Source organism: Macaca nemestrina, chromosome 3 (assembly GCF_043159975.1).
Source record: "Macaca nemestrina isolate mMacNem1 chromosome 3, mMacNem.hap1, whole genome shotgun sequence".
In the NCBI taxonomy this organism is placed as follows: Eukaryota; Metazoa; Chordata; class Mammalia; order Primates; family Cercopithecidae; genus Macaca; species Macaca nemestrina.
Genome location: NC_092127.1, coordinates 38,913,488 through 38,935,064, shown reverse-complemented (window position 1 = coordinate 38,935,064; position 21,577 = coordinate 38,913,488). Strand labels below are relative to the sequence as shown.

General features: G+C 34.6%; 1 protein-coding gene across 6 annotated transcripts in view; it reads right to left on the bottom strand.

The window, feature by feature from the left end:
• The window catches only part of LOC105463467 (LPS responsive beige-like anchor protein), a 770,029-nt gene that overhangs the window by 501,730 nt on the left and 246,722 nt on the right, over positions 1-21,577 (bottom strand). For all 6 annotated transcript variants that reach the window (XM_011710554.3, XM_071092575.1, XM_011710553.3 and 3 more), the window contains one exon: positions 16,457-16,521. In XM_011710554.3, the coding sequence (XP_011708856.2) occupies positions 16,457-16,521 (65 nt within the window). The remainder of the gene's footprint in view (positions 1-16,456; positions 16,522-21,577) is intronic.

Sequence of the window (21,577 nt, the reverse complement as noted above, 5' to 3'; positions counted from 1 at the left end):
CCAATAGAAAATTAGAGCACGAAGATGAGCCTTAAACAAAGGGCAAAAGCAACAAAGAGAGAAAGATACTTCAGATAACAGTATGAACAAAGTTATCAAGAGAAAAAAATTTTTTTTTTCCTTGAGATGGAGTCTCACTCTGTCACCAGGCTAGAGTGCAGTGGCGCTATCTCATCTCACTGCAACCTCTGGCTCCCTGGTTCAAGCGATTCTCCTGCCTCAACCTCCTGAGTAACTGGGATTACAGGCATGCGCCACCACGCCCAGGTAATTTTTGGATTTTTAGTAGAGACGGGATTTCACTTTGTTGGCCAGGATGTTCTCGATCTCCTGACCTCATGATCCACCCGCCTTGGCCTACAAAAGTGCTGGGATTACAGGCGTGAGCCACCACGACCGGCCAAGAAAAAATCTTGTGTGTTCCATTTTCAAGAGAACCAAAACATCCCTTTCTATTATGTAGTTTTCAAGATGTCCATTTACTGACACATACACTCAGATAGGTAGACGGATAATTTTCTGTCTTGATGTTTCATTCATTTTTCTGGTTATGTAGCATTTAAAAACCATGCAACACTTTAATAATGAAACAACAAGTGAAAGCTCCCAACCCTCTTTCCTGTTCACTTTTCGGAATACATCACCACCATCAGTAGTTTATGTTCCTGTCCTTACATTTATCTAAACTTATAGAAACATACACAGTATTTATGTTCATATGTATGAAACACATACAGTATTTATGTGCGCATATATATACAAATGTACATGTTCGTGTGTTTTGTAAAAATATTTTTAAATATTTAAGAAGTCATACTATACTACTTGTATATTTTACTTAACCGTATACCAGTATGTAATCAGAACAGCTTCAAGTGGCTCATGTGGATGGAGTGTACCGTAATTTATCAAAATAGTCCCTTATCCAGAGATCATTCATTCTTTCATTCTCTGCCCCGTTAAGATATCCATTATTTATCCAGTTACTGAAGCTAGAAATATCAGTCGTATCTTCCTTCTTCAGCATCCTACAGATCTAATAGACTGAGTACTGCCCATTCTACCTCTGCAATAACTTTAATAGTTATTTTTCTCTTTTTTTTTTTTTTTTTTTTTTTTTGGTGAGACAGAGTCTCGCTCCGTTACCCAGGCTGGAGGGCAGTAGCATGATCTCAGCTCACTGCAACCTCCGCCTCCCTGGTTCAAGCGATTCTCCTGCCTCAGCCTCCGAGTAACTGGGACTACAGAAGCCCGCCACCACACCTGGCTAATTTTTTGTATTTTTAGTAGAGACAGGGTTTCACCATCTAGATCTAGCCAGGACGGTCTAGATCTCCAGACCTCGTGATCCACCCGCCTCAGCCTCCCAATGTGCTGGAATTATAGGTGTGAGCCACTACGCCTGGCCAAAAGTTGTTTATCTTTGTAATATTTTCCAGTGCCCTTCACTGGAAACTCACTGGCACTCAGGATCATGTCTTTGATTATTATAATAGCTTCCAATCCAACTTCTTTCCATGAGTCTTACTATTCTTGCCCATTCTTCACTGGGGTCATCTTTCTAAAATGAAGATCTGATCATCACTGTATCATTAACAAGGTATCAGTCATCAGCCAGCTTCCCATGATCTACAAAAGAGACTACTTTGCATGGCTTATAAATCAGTCTCATTGTTGTTAAAATTTTATACTCTAAGAACTCCAGGCCAGGAACTACTTTCCCAAACATTACACCCTATTACTATACACTCCTTTGCCACTGTTCCTACTGTCCCGGGAATGACCTCACTTCATATTCCATCTAACCTACCTTCAAAGCTAAACCAAAGTAAAGGTTCACTACAAAACCTTTCCTGATCCCACACCTGCTTTCTCTCCATAGAAGTAATCCCCTACCAAAGTGCATAAGCCTCTTTTTTAGTACTTGTTATTTTGAAACTTTCTGTATAACACATTTTCAATTATGTATTTACAAATCTGTCTTCCATTTGACAATGCACCAACCATTTATAATTTTTCTTTACATAACCAAAGCATAGAACAGTGCCTGATCATTGCTGGGGACCCAGCAGCACCTATAAGGAAAAGAAACTCTTTGAATATCCACTTCTGCCAGTCACTTTTAAGCTGCTAACTGTAAGGAATACAAACATGCATAACACTGTCCACAAAGAGTTCACAATCTCGTATGGAAAGTTATAGGACTATATATAAATAGCAAGATAACTGAAAAAAGGTTCTTAAGGTTCTTAAAACATGTTCTTCTCTTAACTTCTGCAATAATATATAGCACTTTCTTGGTTTTCCTCCTATCTAGCGGCTTTTTCTTCACTGTCCCCTTTGCTACATCCTCCGCTGCACTACCTACAAATCTTGTAATGTCCAAGAGCTCAGCTGTGTGTTCTTTCCTCCCTCTAAATTATTTCATCCAGTTCTATGACTTTTAATCCCACCTACATAGTACTAATTCCTGTGTTTATATCTCTAACACTATCCTTAGTCTCCTATATTTCAGACTCACAGAGCCAACTGTCCAACTAAAATCTTAACTTGGATACCCAATAGAGCATTTCAAATCCAACATTTCCAAAGCAGAGCTCTTGATTCTACCTACTCACTGCCAATAATACCTCTTCCCCATCACTACCTCAGTTTGTTCCACCACAATAAATAAATAGCACCAAAGTCCACTCAAACTCAAGAAATAATCTTGGATTTTGTCATTTTCTCACCTCCAAATCCCATTCATAAAAGCAAGTTCTACTGCCTTAACTATTAAATACATCACATATATGTTTACTTCTCTCCATCATCATTGCTACCACATCATTCTAAGTCACCACTCCCTCTTTTATAGAATACTTCAGTAATATCTTCACTGATTTATCTGCTCTCATTCTTGCCCTGTATACTGATCCTATCACAATTCATATTTCTAAGAATGTAAGTCATGGTATTGGGAAAGCTGGATATCAACATACAAAAGAATAAAATTGAGCCAGGCGCAGTGGCTCACACCTGTAATCCCAACACTTTGGGAGGCTGAGGCGGGCAGATCACGAGGTCAGGAGTTCGAGACCAGCCTGGCCAACATGGTGAAACCCCGTCTCTACTAAAAATACAAAAATTAGCTGGGCATGGTGGTGGTCACCTGTAATCCCAGCTACTCAGGAGGCTGAGGTAGGAGAATCGCTTGAACCTGGGAGGTAAAGGTTGCAGTGAGCCAAGATGGCACCACTGCACTCCAGCCTGGGCAACAGAGCAAGATTCTATCTCACAAAAAAGAAAAAAGAAATTGGATACTTGTTGCTATGGTTTGAATATCTGTATTCCCCTCCAAAATTCTTGCAGAAACCTAATCTCCAATGCAATAGTATTAAGAGATGAGGCCTTTCTGACGTCATTAGGTCATAACGGCTCCTCCCTAGTGAATGGAATTAAGGCCTTTAAAGAACAGTCATCACACAATGTTTAAGCCTCTTCTGCCCTTTCGGCTTCTACCACGTGAAGACACAGTGCTCAAAGTGCCATCTTAGAAGCAGAGACCCAGCCCTCATCACACACTAAAACCTGCCAGTGTCTTAATCTTGGACTTCTAAGCCTCTAAAACTGTGAGAAATAAATTGCTATTATTTATAAATTACCCAGTCTCAGGTATTTTTTATAGCAGCATACAGAGACTAAGGCACTTACATTATATACAAAATTACCTCAAAATGGATCAAAGACCTAAATGTAGGAGTTATAACAATAAAACTCCTAAAAGAAAACATAAGGAAAAGCTTCATGACCCTGAATTTGGCAATGATTTCTAGGATGTAATACCAAAAGCACAGGCAATAACAGAAAAAAAATAGATAAACTGGACTACATCAAAATTTCTGGGCCAGGTAAACCGGCTTACACCTGTAATCCCAACACTGCGGGAGGCTAAAGCAGGAAGATTGCTTGAGCTCAGGAATTTGAGCCCAGCCTGGGCAACATAGTGAGACTCCATGTCTATTTTTAAAAAGATAAAGGAAAAAGGAAAAAACAACAACAATAACAACCTTCTGTGCATCAAAGGACAAAACCAACAGAGTGAAAAGACAACCCCAGTGGCTCATGCCTATCATTCCTGCACTTTGGGAGGCCAAGTCAGAAGGGCTGCTTGAGCCCAGGAGCTCAAGACCAGCCTGGACAACATAGCAAGACCCTATCTCTACCCAAAAAAAAAAAAATAGCTGGGCATGGTGGCATGTGCCTGTGGTCCCAACTACTCAGGAGGGAAGTGGGAGGATCACATTAGCCAGGAGTATGTAGCTGCCATAAGCCACTGCACTCCAGCCTGTATAACAGAGACCCTGCCTGTTTCAAAAACAAAATAAACAAATAAGCAAAACAAACAAACAACGCTGTAAGTTATATCATACCACTTCTCTATTAAACACTCTGCTCTTACTGAATAAGGTTTAATCCAAATTTCTTAGCATAGCTTACAGGGCCTTATATGAGCTGAATATTGAAAAGTTCTCTTGACATTCCCAAGCCTTACTCTCTTTCTTGCTGATTTTGTTCCAGTCACTCTGGCCTTCAATTTGTTTAAATAATACACAAATACTATTCACTCCTTATGGCCTCTGCTCTTGCTGTTTCCTCACCTTAAAATGTTGTGACATACATCTCAAAAGGGTTAGTTACTTCTCTTCATTCAAACTGCTTCCCCTTCACAAGATTTTTCTAAACACTCCATACTCCCTAAAAGCCAATATGTTTATTCTCATAGCATCACTCTGCTTTGTTTTCTTCTAAGCATTTATTACTATCTAAATTGTCTTATTTTGATTACTTGTTTATTATTTGTTCTCTCCTTTATGACAGCATAGACTTATTCACAGCTATATCCTCAGATTCCAGAATAGTACCTGGCATACGGATTATAATCAATAAATAGATATTGAATGAATGATAAAAAATGAGTGCCACAAACCACTCCCAATCTACTTTTTCGTCCTTTCTTTATATTCAAAACCTTAATTCCTTCATATCCATTTCATTCCTCTTTCCCTCTGAGGAATATTCTGCAATTCTATCCTACAAAGACCTTTACTTTATGTCAACCTTTATTTTTAATATCGTTTTTGTAGAGACAGGGGTCTTGCTACATTTTCCAGGCTGGTCTCGGAAATCCTGGCCTCAAGTGATCCTCCCACCTCAAATTCCCAAGTAGCTAGGACTACAGGTGCATACTATCTAATTTTTTGTAAAGACATACAGGCTCATGCTATGTTGCTGAGGCTGGTCTTCAACTCCTGGGCTCAAGCAATCCTCCCACCTTAGTCTCCCAAAGTGCTGGGATTACAGGAGTGAACCACAATGCCCAGCTTATTTTATGTCAGTCTTATCCCTAATGATTATTGTAGATACAGCATATACTTGTTTATAGAATATCTTATAAACATTCTGTTAGAATTATATGTGTATTACTCTATTCTCTCAGAAGATGTGCTTCCTTAACCAGAACTGATTAAGAAAGCAGGGAAGGAAAAAGGAAAAATCTTTAAAAAAAAAAGAGTAAAAAAAATTTTTTGCTTTTTTTTTTTTTTTTTAAATAAACATATCTAACAGGTACTGTTTAGGTAGGCTATACCCCATTATTATTTGATGAGTGGATAGTTTGCGGAAATACTTCAAACCAAATATTCTCAAGCATTTAAATTTATCTAAGCAGTTAACAGCAAAACCATGGAGCTTTTAGACTTAACTGTGTCATAAATTTAAGTTTGAAATATTTTCGCTGCATAATACAAAATGATTACCATCTAACCTTACTATTTAAAAGAATATTATAAAAAGTGACTGGGATATATGTAAAGTAGTTAATAATACTTTCAGAGAAGAAGGGAAGCATATATATCTTTTCCTTCACAATTTACAAAATGTTTTAAAATCAAAGTATCTGAGAAAGTCCTGACTACATACCTCTCATTGTTTTAAATACATACACAATATTATTTATCCTTTCATTAAGGAAAATATTAAAATGACTTCCAAAATTAAACTAATTAGATATCTAAATGATTTTTTTTTTTTGCTATTGTAAGGGGTCAATTTTTCTCATCTATATGCTTATTTTCCTAAATATGCAAATTATACAATATTTAGGAACAGCAATTTTATTTAATAGCTGTGTAAACTATCCTTTCAAACAAAGAATTAAAGGTAAATTAAAGTTTTAATTATTATAAGCAGCCTCAAAATGTCGCGTTTACTGTAGATTAAATGTCTAAATGCAGAGCATAAAACGATTCACATATTTTAATATTAAGAAGAAAAAACTATGTATAATTTACACCTACAGTGCAAGAAGGAAGAAAAAAATGCTTGTGTCAGCCTTAGGAAACAAACAGCCCTATCAAGTGACCAACTAGAAAAGATTCATACTAGAGGCTCAATAAATAACAGTAATGATGACAACCATCTCCCATAACTACATTACAGCCCATTGGCCACATCTGATTATACTAGTCTAGACCTTGGGTAAGCACATACACATTTTCACCAAGAGTTTTCCAATATTACTGCTCTGTTTCCTGGGCTTTCTGTGACCCCCATTAGCAGCAACTGTCATTTTTGCTACTAGACATGACCATTGATGGGAAAGGAAAGTTACCACCTTTCTACACTCTAATAATTGAGAATGTGGAAATAATGTTCCTGAATTGGCAATCCTTCTAAATACAGTAATTTCTTTAGAATTAGCTACAGAGAAGGGGATAAATTGCTTCCAATGATTTTCTTCAGTAATATGAGAACTACTAAAGCCTCACTTTTCAAAATATCATCTCCATATATTAACATAGCCTTTATTCTTATAGTGAAGAATTATTGCCTAACTCTCCATGTACCTGCCTCCTCACGACATCTATCTCTCTCTGTCTCTCACCCAGCACATCCAATAATTAAGTATCACAAAAATCCCTAAATTGTTCTCTCTCTGCACCTTTCTCAGTTAAAGCTCTCAGTAACAACTTTGAATAAGGGATGTAAAGGCTCTAACATTACAGAATACACACACCTGAAACCTTACAAAGAATAGATTTTGTTGGTGACTGAAAAAATTAATTTAAATTTTAAAAAAAAATTTTAATGGGCTTCATACACATTTAAGGCCAATTTAGATCTTTCTTGATTGAAATTTAGCCCAGGTAGTAGTCACTTTTTCTGGAAGGCAATATCCTTGATCGGGGAGACCACAAGGTATCCATATGCTTTACTACAGTTTAAATGGAGATAGCAAATACTCCAGAAAGTTATTTCATTCTGAGAATATAAAACCTTAGTAATTTAATATAAATGTTACATCCTGATATCAACCTGTTTTTCCAAACTTATTTTACATGATAATCCCTAGTTGAGCATTTTAAAACAACTCATGGTATTACAGAGGCTAGAATGGAAGCAAAAGGACCAGGCTGCAAGCCTTTATCCGATTATTTTAGATAAAATAATTTCTTAGGACTATGAAAGAATCTATTCTCTAGAATGTGCAAATAAAAAGAGAGAGAAGATAGTTATATGTAGAAAAGCAAAAATACAGAGAAATGGCTCTCCTGACTCTCCACTTGGAATTCAGCAGATTCCTCTGCTGCACAATATCTACCACCTTCTATCTTCTTATAACTGCCTTTGTCTCTTCATTGTCAGTGACATTTCCTTAGCGATTCATAGAAATTCATCCTTTCAGATTCCACTCTGACCACTCTTATTTAACACTGCAATGTCCTCTGTATCCGATTGTACCTATTCTCCCCCTCTCCTTGTTTTAACTTTCTCATATCACTTATCTGCTGAACATACTATCAACTTTTTAATTTCTTTATTGTCTAACTTTACCAATTAAAATAAACCCTATCAGGGCAGGCATGTCTATTCTGACCATTGCTAAATTCCCAGAGCTGAGAATATGGACCAGCACGTGGCCAGTGTAGATTAATATTTGCTGAATAAAGTGAGTGATTCTATTTTCATTTTATTCTTATTTTACTCTTCTCAAAGGTTATGAGAGTTCCTTTATTCACCTATCCCTAATACATATCCATTTTTTCTATAATCATGTTTATTTAATAAACGATCATACTTACATAGAAGCTGTTGTAGTTTTTTAAAATGTATAAGGCTATGAAACATCTACACAAACATAAGCATATTCTACAGGCACGTTATATCCAAGCCATCTTTGCTAAAAGTCATATACATTTGGTCTTGGTAAAAAAAAAAAAATGTCAAACAGCAAATCCTATATAGCGAAATATTTAAAGCTCTGAAATCTAGTAGAATTTAGCATTTTTAGGGGGTGAAAAAGCACCATTCAAACACACCATTTTTTTACATAAATCAGAACAAAACAAACTTTAAAAAGTAGCCACAAATCAGCGTGGTGGCTCATGCCTGTAATCCCATTACTTTGGGAGTCCAAGGTGGGAGGATCACTTGAGCAGTAGTTCAAGACCAGTCTGGGCAACATGGCAAAACTCCAACTCCACAAAAAATACAAAAAAAAAATACAAAAAAAAAAAAAAAAATACAAAAAATACAAAAAAAAAAAAAAATACAAAAAAAAGCTGTGGTGTGGTGGCAGGCACCTGTAGTCCCAGGTATTTGGGAGGCTGAGGTGAAAGGATCATCTGAGCCAGGGAGATCAAGGCTACAGTGAGCCTTGGATATTGCTACTGCACTCTAGCCTGGGCAACAGAGTTGAAACTCCATCTAAAAAAAAAAGTAACCATTGAAAAATCATTTAATTATAAAATCCCATATAAAGTGCACAAAACAAGCCTCTATATTCAAAATCTATTAAAGGAAGTATATTAATGATAAGCTGAAATCAAGCTATAAAATTAAAAATAAAAAATAACCTGAATATGTAAGTACTTTAAACCAAAACATATGAATAAAATAAATAAGAAACATATGCTTATCCTAATTGAGAGAAAATTCTTATCTTCTTTGATAAGCCATTACACTTTCACAAAATGATAAACGTTAATTTAAATAATCTGATCTTTAAGAGCATATACTTCATTCTAAATAACCCAGAGAAACTTCTATACCAATACAATTGATTTGAAGGATTGAAGTAAACAGAGATAAAGACATGAGCCCGGGAGTTAAGAGGTTGCAGCCTGGGTGACAGAACAAGACCCTGTCTCAAAAAAAAAAAAAAAAAGATAAAGTCTCTGCTCAACTAATCCATTGTTGATCTCTGACTCTACCCCAAAAATAGCATCATTTCCAAACAACTGTTTACAAGATGCAATTAAGCAGAACACAGTGACTCACGCCTGTAATCCTACCAACTTGGGGGACCAAGGTAGGAAGATCACTTAAGCCTGAGTGACAAGGCAGGAACTTATCTCTTAAAACAAACAAAAAAATTATAATAAAAAAATTTAATTGGCGCTTTTCTATAAAGTATCTTCCTACATATATAATTTTAAAACTGAAACCAGAAAAAGCATATGGCTCTTTAAGTAACACTCAAGGATTTCCAAGTGATAATCTCTACCTCAATTCAAATTTTATCTTCCACTGATACAGATGAGAATATATTCTAGCCACACTGTTTACTTATGTGCAATAAATACCTTTGTCTTTTTATCAAAGGATAACCCAGATCTAAAACACAAGTGCTCATGGCCAAACAGGGTCTAAATGAAATGTTTTCTGGCCTCTCTCCCTCTCTCCCTTTTCCCCCTTCACCTTCCCTTCTAGTCATTCTTCTTCTCATTCTGCCAACATTACTGGTAATTATGCTATTTAGAGAAGTAAAGACAAAGGCTGGAGCTGCTAAATGAATGCTCAGAAAGAAGACATGCAACCTAAGCAGATTAATTTTGAAGACAGACCAGTGTATTAGTACTCAAAGCATTATGTCTTTTATGTGGGCTATTCATATATTTGGATACAAGTCTGAGTTACTGCTGTAATAAGCAGACACTGACTGTCCCTAGAGGATGATTAAGCAACATGACCAAAAGTATGTGGGATAATCTGCCCTTTCTGTGCTTTCCAAGGAAGGGAGAAAAAGAAGAGTCACAGCAGCACGTCTAAAAGTAAAGTTGTGGGAGGCTATGAAAGTTCTTAAAATGTGTTTTTATTAAATTAAACACAAAACTACAATTATAGGTTATTTTAATTATTTACATATTTAACAAATTACAAGATTCAAGATGAGAATTTAGTCTTAAAATTTTTACCAAATATTATACTTTTAAACTAGGTTTCATAGTCTACTACTTCCTTGACTTTTACTATCAAAAATTTAAAAAATTAACCAATAAAACTATGCCTGCTTTTTAATTTAAAATATAAATGAAATAGAAACAATGAGAGAAACTAATAAAAACATTAATAAAACTAGAAACAAGAATGAAAGGAGGCCAGGCACAGTGGCTCATGCCTGTAATCCCAGCACTTTGGGAGGCTGGATGACTTGAGCCCAGGAGTTCAGCACTAGCCTGGGCAACAAGGCAAAACCCCACCTCTATAAGAAAAAAAAAACTAAAAAAGTAGCCAAGTGTGGTGTCCTCAATAGCAGTCCCAGATACTTAGAAGGCTGAGGTGAGAGGATCACTTGAGCCAGGGAGATCGAGGCTAAAGCAAGTCGAGACCGTGCCACTGTACTCTAGCCTGGGCAACAGAGCAAGACCCTATCTTAAAAAAAAAAAAAAAAAAAGACAGAAAACTGATAGAGGATTTACACTGATTTTTCAAAATTCTAGAGGTTAAGAACAAAAAGAGCACTACCTAAATACATAAAATATTCATCACTCTCTCTAAGAGACACAAGTCATAAGACAGGAGACCATCAACGAATCATTACAAATTTCACAGAATAATGTCTCAGAGCAGCTGCCTTGATCACAGCTACCTAGAACAACATCAGGAGCTTAAAATGCTCTAAAAAGTATTTGGAGGGATCACAAGCAAGCTGGCAAGAAGAAAGGAGGCAACCTAGCAGCCAGATCTATTTCTGCCAGCAAAATTAACATCAATACTGAGACACTAAAATTTTTTGCAAGTAATATCACCAAAACCTCCAAGAAAATAAGAATAAAAGGGAAAATAAGAACTTGAAGCCCTTTATTTATCCAAATAAGAAAAAACATACAAGATTCATTGGCAAAGAAGTGAGTTGAAAAATGTAAGCAACAGTGTTATGGAATTTAATTAAATATATGTTTCAATTCAATTCAATTTCAATTAAATACATTTGTAAGGTGAAGAAAAAAATAAGTAAGATAAAGACAAATCGAATACACAAATAAATCAATTCAGGTCCAATATACATAAACAATGTAACCTACACCACACCTAAATTTGGTATAACACTGAACCCTCAGATTTCATTCAAGAGGGTCAAAGGGAGCAGTAATAACTGTACATTATTTTCTGTTGATGTGGTGCTACAGCATCACAGACTCTAAAAGGTGGCTTTAATATTCTTTAAGTTCTTTAAAACTATTGATTTAAAGAAAGTTGTGCCTTTCAAGAATAAGAAAACTCTTTTAGATCTATCACTTGCATATTTAAAACATAAACGGAGGTGGTGATAATAATGATTCAAGATATCATAAAACACTCATAAACAAAATTATCATTCAGGAATAACAATGTTCTTGCTCATAATATGTGAAAATTTCATTTTTTAACTGAAATCTTTTATTGTAAGTATATGTATTTTTTTTCTCTTTTAAGTCATCAAGGTTGTAACAATTATGTCAGTGATTATCAATTATTCTAGCTCTATAAATTTGTTTAAAATGGAGTGTTGTTTACATAAAAAATACCAATAATTGAACTCAAAATTACCAAAACAATGTATTTAAAAATATCTTATTAAACAAATGTAAGTTAAAGAGACCATCAGCAAATCACTATAAATTTCACAGAATAACATCTCATAGAGCAGCTGTCTTGATCATAGCTACCTAGAAAACATCAGCAGTTTCTACCAAACAACAATCACTTGTGTCTGAACTTAGTAATTGATTTGCTAATGATACTCTTCAAGTCTGTTAGACCTTATGCTGTAGTCTGTCTATAAAGGTCTTCATGTTATTTACACTAATAAAACATTAATCAAGGGCAAAATTTATAGCAGCTACGCTATAAATGAGGTCAAGCAGGTCAGACTTACATAATAAGAAGAAAAAAGGTTAGTCTTTGCAGTAAAAAGGAAAATCCTTATTATTATTCTTCCTGCCCCTGGGATTAAGTCTAGTAGTCAAACACTCCAAACTACTTCACAAACACATCTATTCCTATGAAAACTCATTTAACCTCAAGGCACTAAATATTTATAAAAGGAAAGCCAAATCCACTGATTTACAAAAATAACCCACTAAAATTTTCCCTTAAAATATATTCTACACTGTAAATAAAGAGAGAATGAAAATTTCCAATTTTACCTCCACTATTTTACTAATCACTCTTAGCTTCCACCACTGTTTATTTCAAACACTTAAAAGATAAAGGCTGAGTGTTCTCTATAGGCTAAGCAGTGAAGTAAAGAAAAGAGTTTCTAACTATGGGAGGCTAAAAAATCTAAACAGAATAAGAAAAGCAAAGGCAAAAAGTCAGAGAAAGGGTACTATGAAAACGGTAACAGATGATATAAAAATAAATTTTTCAAACAACTGTTTCAACAAATTTTCAGAAATAGCAATAGCCAGAGTATTAGCATTTGTGCCAGTACCTTCAAGTCTCAGTTCCCACAGAATAACACAGGTCCAACAGACACCTGTATATGCAGTAAAGTGTGTTACAAGAGAGGAACTCTGAGCTTATGGCACTTGAATCTTTTGTGATGGCCAGTAGGTCTGTTGGTCTTTGGCTCAGAGAGAGACGTTATTATACTAGACAGTAAATGATCTTGCTTTGTTCCAAATGAAGACACTATTTCTATATTCCGAAGATGTCTGATATATAAAGATCTTTGAATGGTAATGCAAAACAAAGGCATTTGGTATCTCTACTTGCAAGGCCAAAAATCTTAAGAGTGATGCCTGGCTTTAAACCCACATCCAAGCCATTAGGATATCCTGTCAGGTCTTATCTTCAAAATAGGTTCACAATCCTACTACTTCTTACCTCCTCTACTGCTAGCAACCTTGTCCCAGTCACCATCATGTTTAACCAGAATTACTACAATAGCCCCCTAATTGATCTCTTTGTTTTTTGTTGTTGTTGTTGATTTGTTTGTTTGTTTTTGAGACAAGGTCTCATTCTACTGCCCAGGATGGAGTGAAGTGACGTGAACACAGCTCACTGCAGCCTCGACCTCCTGGGCTCAAGTGATCTTCCTGCCTCACCCTCCCATGTAGCTGGGATCACAGGTGCACGCCACCACACCCAACTAATCCTTTTTATTTTCTGTAGAGACAGGGTCTCACTATGTTGCCCAGGCTGGTCTCGAACTCTCGGGCTCAAGAGATCCTCCCGCCTCGGCCTCTCAAAGTGCTGGAACTAGACATAAGCCACTGCTTCTGGCTGATCTCTTCACTTTTATCCTTAAATTCCTATATGCATCAGTCATAGTAATTCTTTGTCCCCCAAAGCAGGGTCTTGCTCTATCTCCCAGGCTATATTGTAGTAGCATGATCACAGCTCATTGCAGCCTCGTCCTCCTAGACCCAAGGGATCCTCCCACCTGACAGCTTTCCAAGTAGCTGGTGCTACAGGTCCCTGCCACCATACCAGGTTAATTGTTTGCTTTTTTTGTAGACAGAGTTTCACCATGTTGCCCAGGCTGGTTTTGAACTCCTGGGCTCTAGCAAGTCACCCACCTCAGCCTCCCAAAGTGCTGGGATTACAGGTGTGAGCCACTGCACCCATCCCAGAGTGATCTTTTTAATTCATAAGGGAGACTGTCTTCCTCTTCTCAAAATCGTGCAATGGCTGTCGTTTCCCACAGAATAAATTATAAAGCCTCTACACAAAATCTTGCCCTATGTTATATCTCTGACCTTACTTCCTATTTCATTCTACTTTAATCACTCTTTTCTTGCTATATTGGCCTCATTCCTCAAATACACTACAGAGGCTCTCACTTCTACACTGGCTGTTCCCTATGCTTTTCCATACATGGCCCTTTAACTGACTCCCTGTGTTCTTCAAGTGCTTGCTCCAATGTTACTTTCTCAATGAGTCCTAATCCTGCCACTCTATTTTAACTACAAACCATACCAACCTTTTCTACTTCCTTCAAAAATTTAATTCCCCTCATCTGCTCCATATTTTCTTTTCTCATAGTACTGACCATCATTCACATATTATATAACCTATTTATTTTTTTATTGTTCATAATCTGTCAATGCCTACTTGAATACACAATCCACACACAAAAAAAGAATCTTTATCTATTTTGTTTATTGCACTGTATCCTCAGTAGCAATAATAATTCCTGGGACATAATATATAATAAATGGATGAGGAACTGAAGCTAAAAAACCAAAAGCACTTGCCAAGTATCAAAGCTGAAACCTGAACCCAGGCCTATCTTCAAAGCCAATGCTCTTAATCATAAGTCTATGTTGCCTCACCTATTAAATGTAACAGTAACATACATAAGTAAGGGTAGTTACATTTAGTAAAGTCTACAATGATCAAAATCACCTCATATAAATTTTTCTTTAAAAAAGCCCAGGAATTACACTTCAATAAACACTAAAAATTATAAAAAATCTGCTCATGGGTGTTTTGCATTAAGCAGAACATTTGTATATTTAATCAACTGCTTCAGTTACCTCTTTTTCTGTATATAAACTTCAATATCATCCAATACCTTAGTGTTGAAATCAGCCAAAAGCTATTTTTCAATAACTATACACTTTGAAATGTTTACTAAAAGGAAAAGAATTAGTCATTATTTTATTCATTGCCCTATGAATTAGTAATCACTGCTATAAATCTATATCAGTTTTTATTGATCACCTACTACTTGCCACACTCTACATGAAAATGTAGCTCTATCTTTCATATAGATCACTGTAGTAACCTTGCTACTGTTGTTCATTTCAATCAGGTCTTCCCTCCTTCAACCTATCCTAAATAATTCTGCCAGTTAATCTTTCCAAGCCCCAAATATCACAATGACTTCTTTTGTTTGAAATCTTCCAAGGTTTCCCACTCTCTTGAGGAATCTAGATGTCCAATTCCAACACCACCTCTCCAACACACACACACACACACACAAACACACACGCACACGAATATCCTATATACCTTCCCACATTACAATGCCTTCAGATATTCTGTTACCTGTGTTTGAAACATTTTTCACACAAATGTCCTCCAATTTTTCCATAACCTCCAATTTTCTAATGTTTACATGACAAATCATACTGATCCTTGAAATGCCTCTCAAGAATCATGTTTCCTGGTTAAGTTTTAAGCACCCTGTACTTACATATTTCCATCACAGAATTCAGCATGAAGTATTATAATTGCAGGTTACTAGTCTGTGAGCACCTGTAATTATTTCTGAGGGAAAGGATTTTAGTAGTTTTAAAATCAAATAAAGTTACGAATACTCTTTTCTCCCTTTTCCATAACATTTATGAGAGATAGAGAGCAAGCTTTGATTCCTACACGCAAGTTCAAATAGTTACCAAAGGACTGATAGGGTCAATTTTCCAACAACATTACCCAAAACACTAATCGAACACTGCTGAAACAGTAAGTTTGTTCAGAATACTATCTCAAAGGGGAGTCAGTAGCATCTTTTAATCTATACTCTGGGTCTTCAGTTCCATTAATGCAAAATCAGCTACTACAAATCAGACAAAAAGTGATCCACTTAATCATTTCCTCAATTTCTTTTTACCTTTTAATTCTTTCACTCTTTTACATTTGTTTTCTCCCTTTTATCTCTCTTTTCATCTCTGCACTTTCTTCCCTTCTTTTACCCACCACTGAATTTTCATTCCTTGAATTCTTCTGTTTCTGCTCTTTAAGTGGAAAACATACCTACTTATTTCGTCTATCACCTTTCTCATCACATCACATTTCGAAACCTGTTCCCTCTCCCCTTACAGTCAGCCTGTGATATAAGAAAGATAATATAGACATCTAATTCTAATTATTGGCTCTATACACATAAAAGAACTTGATAGGAAGTCCAAATAAGTATAGCTTTTCCTTATACCTGCAAATAGAATTATTAGTTTACTTTTCCCAAACTCAGCCACACATATTGAAAAATAAAAATCAGAACTGTATCAGTAAGCATGTCTCTAAAGAAAATTATTAAATGGTTGAATATTAACAAATACATAATAATTGATATATCAGAGCTCCATTACATTACTGACTGAACAAATAGTAAATACAGAACCCAAAAATATCAATGCCTATGGGAAAAACACAAGATTTTAAAGAAAAATACAAAATGAATTAAAATAAAATAGATTACCTTCCTTCATTGACAAGTTCAATAAAAGCAAGGCCTGCGTTCTTCTGAATAGAATTTTGCCACTCCTATTAAAAAAAAAAAAGGCAAAAATAGCTGAAGAAATGTCACTCAGTAGGTTATTTTAAAACAATAATAATGAAAAATATCACCCATATCAATTTCATACCTAACTCTTAAAAGTTATTTTAAAACATATGAATAGGTGATACTGACACTAAACAAGCTAGCAACAATTTGATTCTATGTAAATTAAATGAGCCTATCTATATTTATCTTGCCCTTTTCGTTCTGTAACACGATATACTAATTTATCTAAAATAGTTGGGAGTTGGGAAAGAAGGTAACAAAGAAAACCAAGGACAAATAGATATTTTTGTTGTGGCTTTGTTTTCTGATTTTTTTAAAAGATGTATTATCCAAAATGAAGAGAAAAAACAATTAAATAGTTCAATAACCCTAATAAAAACAACATAGTTCACCATAAAAATTGATGACTAGCGATTGAAAATAAGATTAGAAAAATCAGTGAATTGAGCTAAACCAGTTTTGAGTTAGAAAACTATAATTCATTACCCTATGAATTAGTAATATCTGGTATAAATCTACTAACTATATTTTTGATCCATTTGAAATATATCCATTAAACTTTATCCACTAAAAAGCAATTCATTAAAAAGCCTAGGAATGAAATCAATCAATAGAGTATGTACAAATGAATATTTTAATCCTTATAACAAAATACATACATAATAAGCATTAATACAATAAGGAAAGGCCTACATGAATTGAAATATACCTACATTTGAAAGATGCCAGTAAATGCACTTGTGTGTGTGTGTGTGTGTGTGTGCATGTGTGCATGTGTGTGCGTGTATGTATGTGTGCCTACATAAACACACACACAGAGTTTTTTTTTAAAGAACTGGAAATACATACATAATCTTCCTATTTCTTAATATTTAAGGAACTCTTTGTATTCTAACTACATAATATCTCTCAACTAATCTTTCTTTGTCCTTTCGTAAAACCCAAATCAAAAGGCCATGTCTGGCTACTTATCACTGCTCACCAGAAAACCATATTCATATTTTCTGAGTGTAATAACTCCAAGACTTTGAAATTCCAGGCAATTTCGCCCTAATGTCTATTCTGTTCCACTCCAAATTCTTTTCTTTTTCAGTCTCATCCTTTCTCTTCTACATTCTCTTTTCTATGTCCACTTTTGTACTACCTTCTTTTGTGTTTTGAAAAACTCAAGGTGGTTCTTGAGATTAAAACAATCACACGACATGATTTTGTCAAAGAATTATATTTTATGAACAGTGTTAGCATAACTGTGCTAACAGAACATATACAGTAGAATAAAAATTAAATAGAAAATCAGTAAGACATTGGAGGATAGTCACTGTCTAGAACCAGCAGAGAAGAAAAGGTAATGTATTCTTGAGGAATGAACAAGAAACAAAGTCATAAAATCCATGTTCTTATTCTGATACTAACAAAATATATCCTTAGGCAGATTATGCTACATCTGCAGGTCTTAGATATTCTCTTTTAAAAGTTTAATCTAGGTATAATTTTTATTACTCTAAAATGTACTAACATTTAGAAATTCATGACTTGTAATTGTATAATATATGCTCTCTGAAAATTCATATTGAATTCATATTTTACCAAAACTGTAAAACAGATATTAATTTATTCCAATGAGGAAAAAACAAACCAATATAAAACAGAAATATGAATTTAATTTAAAACCATTTTCTTTCCATCAAAATAAAATGAAGACAAGTTGTCCAAAGGGAAGCAATCAAATTCCACAAGACCATTTTCTTGAGAGAAGGGCAAGTGCCACAACTTCCTCTCTTTTCAAAAGGTAGGAAAATGATTTAAAAAAGCAGAAACCTCCAATTTTTTTTTTTTTTTTTTTTTGGTACAGAGGGTCCCACACCTAACTTCCCAAGCACAGCCTAGAGAGATAATAAGACTCAAAGACTTACCCTAAATTTAGTAATGCACAAGAACAGTAGAACAGAAACAAATTTAAAGACAGATGGACCTCAACTAGGAAGATTCAAAAAATTATCACAGAAGGATGCAGAAGCAGCTTAGGATTTAAGAAGATGAAGAGAACGTAACTGTGACCTTTGTGGATAGGTAGCAAGTGATCAGCAACAAGTATGATGCCTCAAGAGATGCCACAGCCAAACAACACAAGCATATGTTCACTCCTCAGCTCTTATACCTAACATAATATTCTTGGAAACCCAACTAGAAATTTAACATAATACAAGAATAGGAAGGAAGGTGAGACCTCAAGTTGAGTGAGTTTTCATTTATATCATTTAACTTACAGAAAATTTCAAAATAGAAACTTAAAGAAGAAAATGAAAAAAAAAATTACTTTTCTTGCTAGAAAAAAAGAAGCCAGTAATTACAAAGGAACTAAAATTCTATACATAAATCTTTAGTCATTTTACTTTTATAAGTATCCACTGTCAGGAAAAAGTCAAGAATGTCCCCTCTCACCACTATCTTTCAACATCATTCTGGAAGTCTTGGCTAATGCAGTGAGACCAAAAAAAGGATAAAAATTGAAAAAGAAGAAATAAAACAGTCTTTGCTGATGACATGATCATCTATATAGAAAATCTTAAATAATCTACAAAAAAATCCCGGAATAAGCAATAAATAGCAAAGTTGCAGGATACAAGGTTAATATACAAAGTCAACCACTTTCCTATGTATCAGTAATAACAAGTCACAGACTGGGATAAAATCATTTGTAACAGACATCCGATAAAGAATTGTTGTGCAAAATATACAAAGAACTCTTAAAAGTCAACAAAAACAAACAATAACATTAAACAATGGGCCAAAGACTTTGACACTTTGACACCAAGGAAGATATACAAATGGCAAATAAGCATATGAAAGATTCTCCACTTGTCATCGGGGAAAAGACTAGATACCATTAGACACCTGTTAGAATGGCCAAAATCCAGTACACTGACATCACCTAATGCAAGGATGTGGTACAAGAATAAATGAAATCTCAGTCTTTGCTGGTGGGAATGCAAAATGATACAGTCTCATTGAAAGACAGTTTGGTGGTTCCTAACAAAACTGAACCTACTCTTACCATAAGATCCAGCAATTTCACTTTTTAGTGTTTAACCAAGGGAGTTGAAAACTTATGACCACTTTAGAAATTTGTACATGGAGATTTATAGCAGCTTTATTCATAAATGCCAAAACTTAGAAGCAAACAAAATGTCATTCAGAAGGTGAATGGACAAATAAATTGTGGTACAACCAGACAATGGAATATCATTCAGTGCTTTAAAAAAAAAAAAAAAAAAAAAAGAGCTTTCAAGCCATGAAAGGATATTACTAAGAGAAAGAAACTAATATGAAAAGGTTACATACTGTATGATTCCTACTATACAACATTTTGGAAAAGGCAAAACTATGGAGAAATGTAAAAAGATTCGTGTTTACAGGGGTTAGTGGGAATGGAGGGGAGCACAAAGGATTTTTAGGGCAATAAAACTACTCTGTATGAAACTATGATGATGAAGACACACCATTATGCATTTGTCTAAACTCACAGAATGCAGAACACCACAGTGAACCCTAATGTAAACTATGGACTTTGAATGATAATATGTCAATGTAGGTTCATTGACTATAACACACATACCAGTCTGGTGAAGAATGTTGACAAGAGAGAAGGCTATGTGTGTGTAGGGGAAAGAGGAACGTGGGAAATCTCTAACTTTTGCTCAATTTTGCTGTGAACCTACAACTGCTCTAAAAAGTAAAGTCTTTTAAAAATTAGTAATAAAAAAGTATTTACTAGTACTATTTTTCTCAAATCCATTTGGTCTGATCCAAAATTCCATTGGGAAAGGATTTTTGTTACATAATTCAGACAAAACTCAAAACTACACATGGATGAAATAGGTAACAGCAGGAAGACTCATACATTAAGTAGGCAGGTAAAGGGTAAACATCATTTAGATTTTCTTTTCATCATATACAGAAACTTTTACTTACATTGTCAAATCAGAAATTGTGCCATTTAGATTTCACAAAGATTTTACGTAGTATTATTGAGGTTAGACTGAAAACGAGTTTAAAGTTAGTATAACTATCAAAACTTAACCACACTAAAAATTTTAGAACCTAAACTTATCTTGGTATGTCACATGAAATACTTCTTTTCAATTAAAAACAAATTAGACATGAAGGTACATATATAATTGAAGAAGTTCAGTGTTTTATGGAGGCTCGGAAACTCAAATTTATTACTAGTAATACATTATGCTTCTGGTTTTCTTGAGGATCATCTATAAACCCATATTTGTTAACCTTCAGTAATTATTACATAATAACCTGAAATAAAATGTTCTCATTAATTTTTTAAAATTGGCTAAAATTAGGAATAAAATGAAAATACAAATCTTACACTTTTGGTTATTGTTAAAAATTATCACAAATCTCAGGAATATCTTTATGTTTTCATTTCTCTATAATACAGTCCTAATTACTAATTATTACCATTTAATACCAAATGCCAGATATACAAATGCATACTAAAAAGAATAACCTATATAAAAAGAATCTGAAGTCCATGAGAATATTTTTTCAATTTGTTTATAATCCAGGTGTTAGTCAAAGCCAAGTTTTCTCCATAATAAAACATTCTCTACAGTAATTCACAGAAGTTGCCAAAACTAAAAAGAATATTCATGAACTATGCTATCCTAAACCATTTTTCTCCACTTCAGAAACAATCATCAAGGAAGGTGTTAGGCTAAACAATTTCATAAACCACAGTTCAATATAACCCTTAGTGAGTTTTAATAGTTAAAAGAAAAGCTTAATGGTCATCATCTTTCATGATCATTTCAATATTTCATCACAGTACTTACAATTATATAGTGATGCAAAATGCATAGTACATTTAAAGGTCTTGGTTATCCTTTTCCCAGAGGTACTGATGAAAAACACGTTAAAAGCCTCAAATCCAACCACTAATGCAACTAAGTAATTTCAAAACACATTTCAGCACTTTGGAGAGGAAGAACTCAAAACAAAACAACAGAGTCAATAATT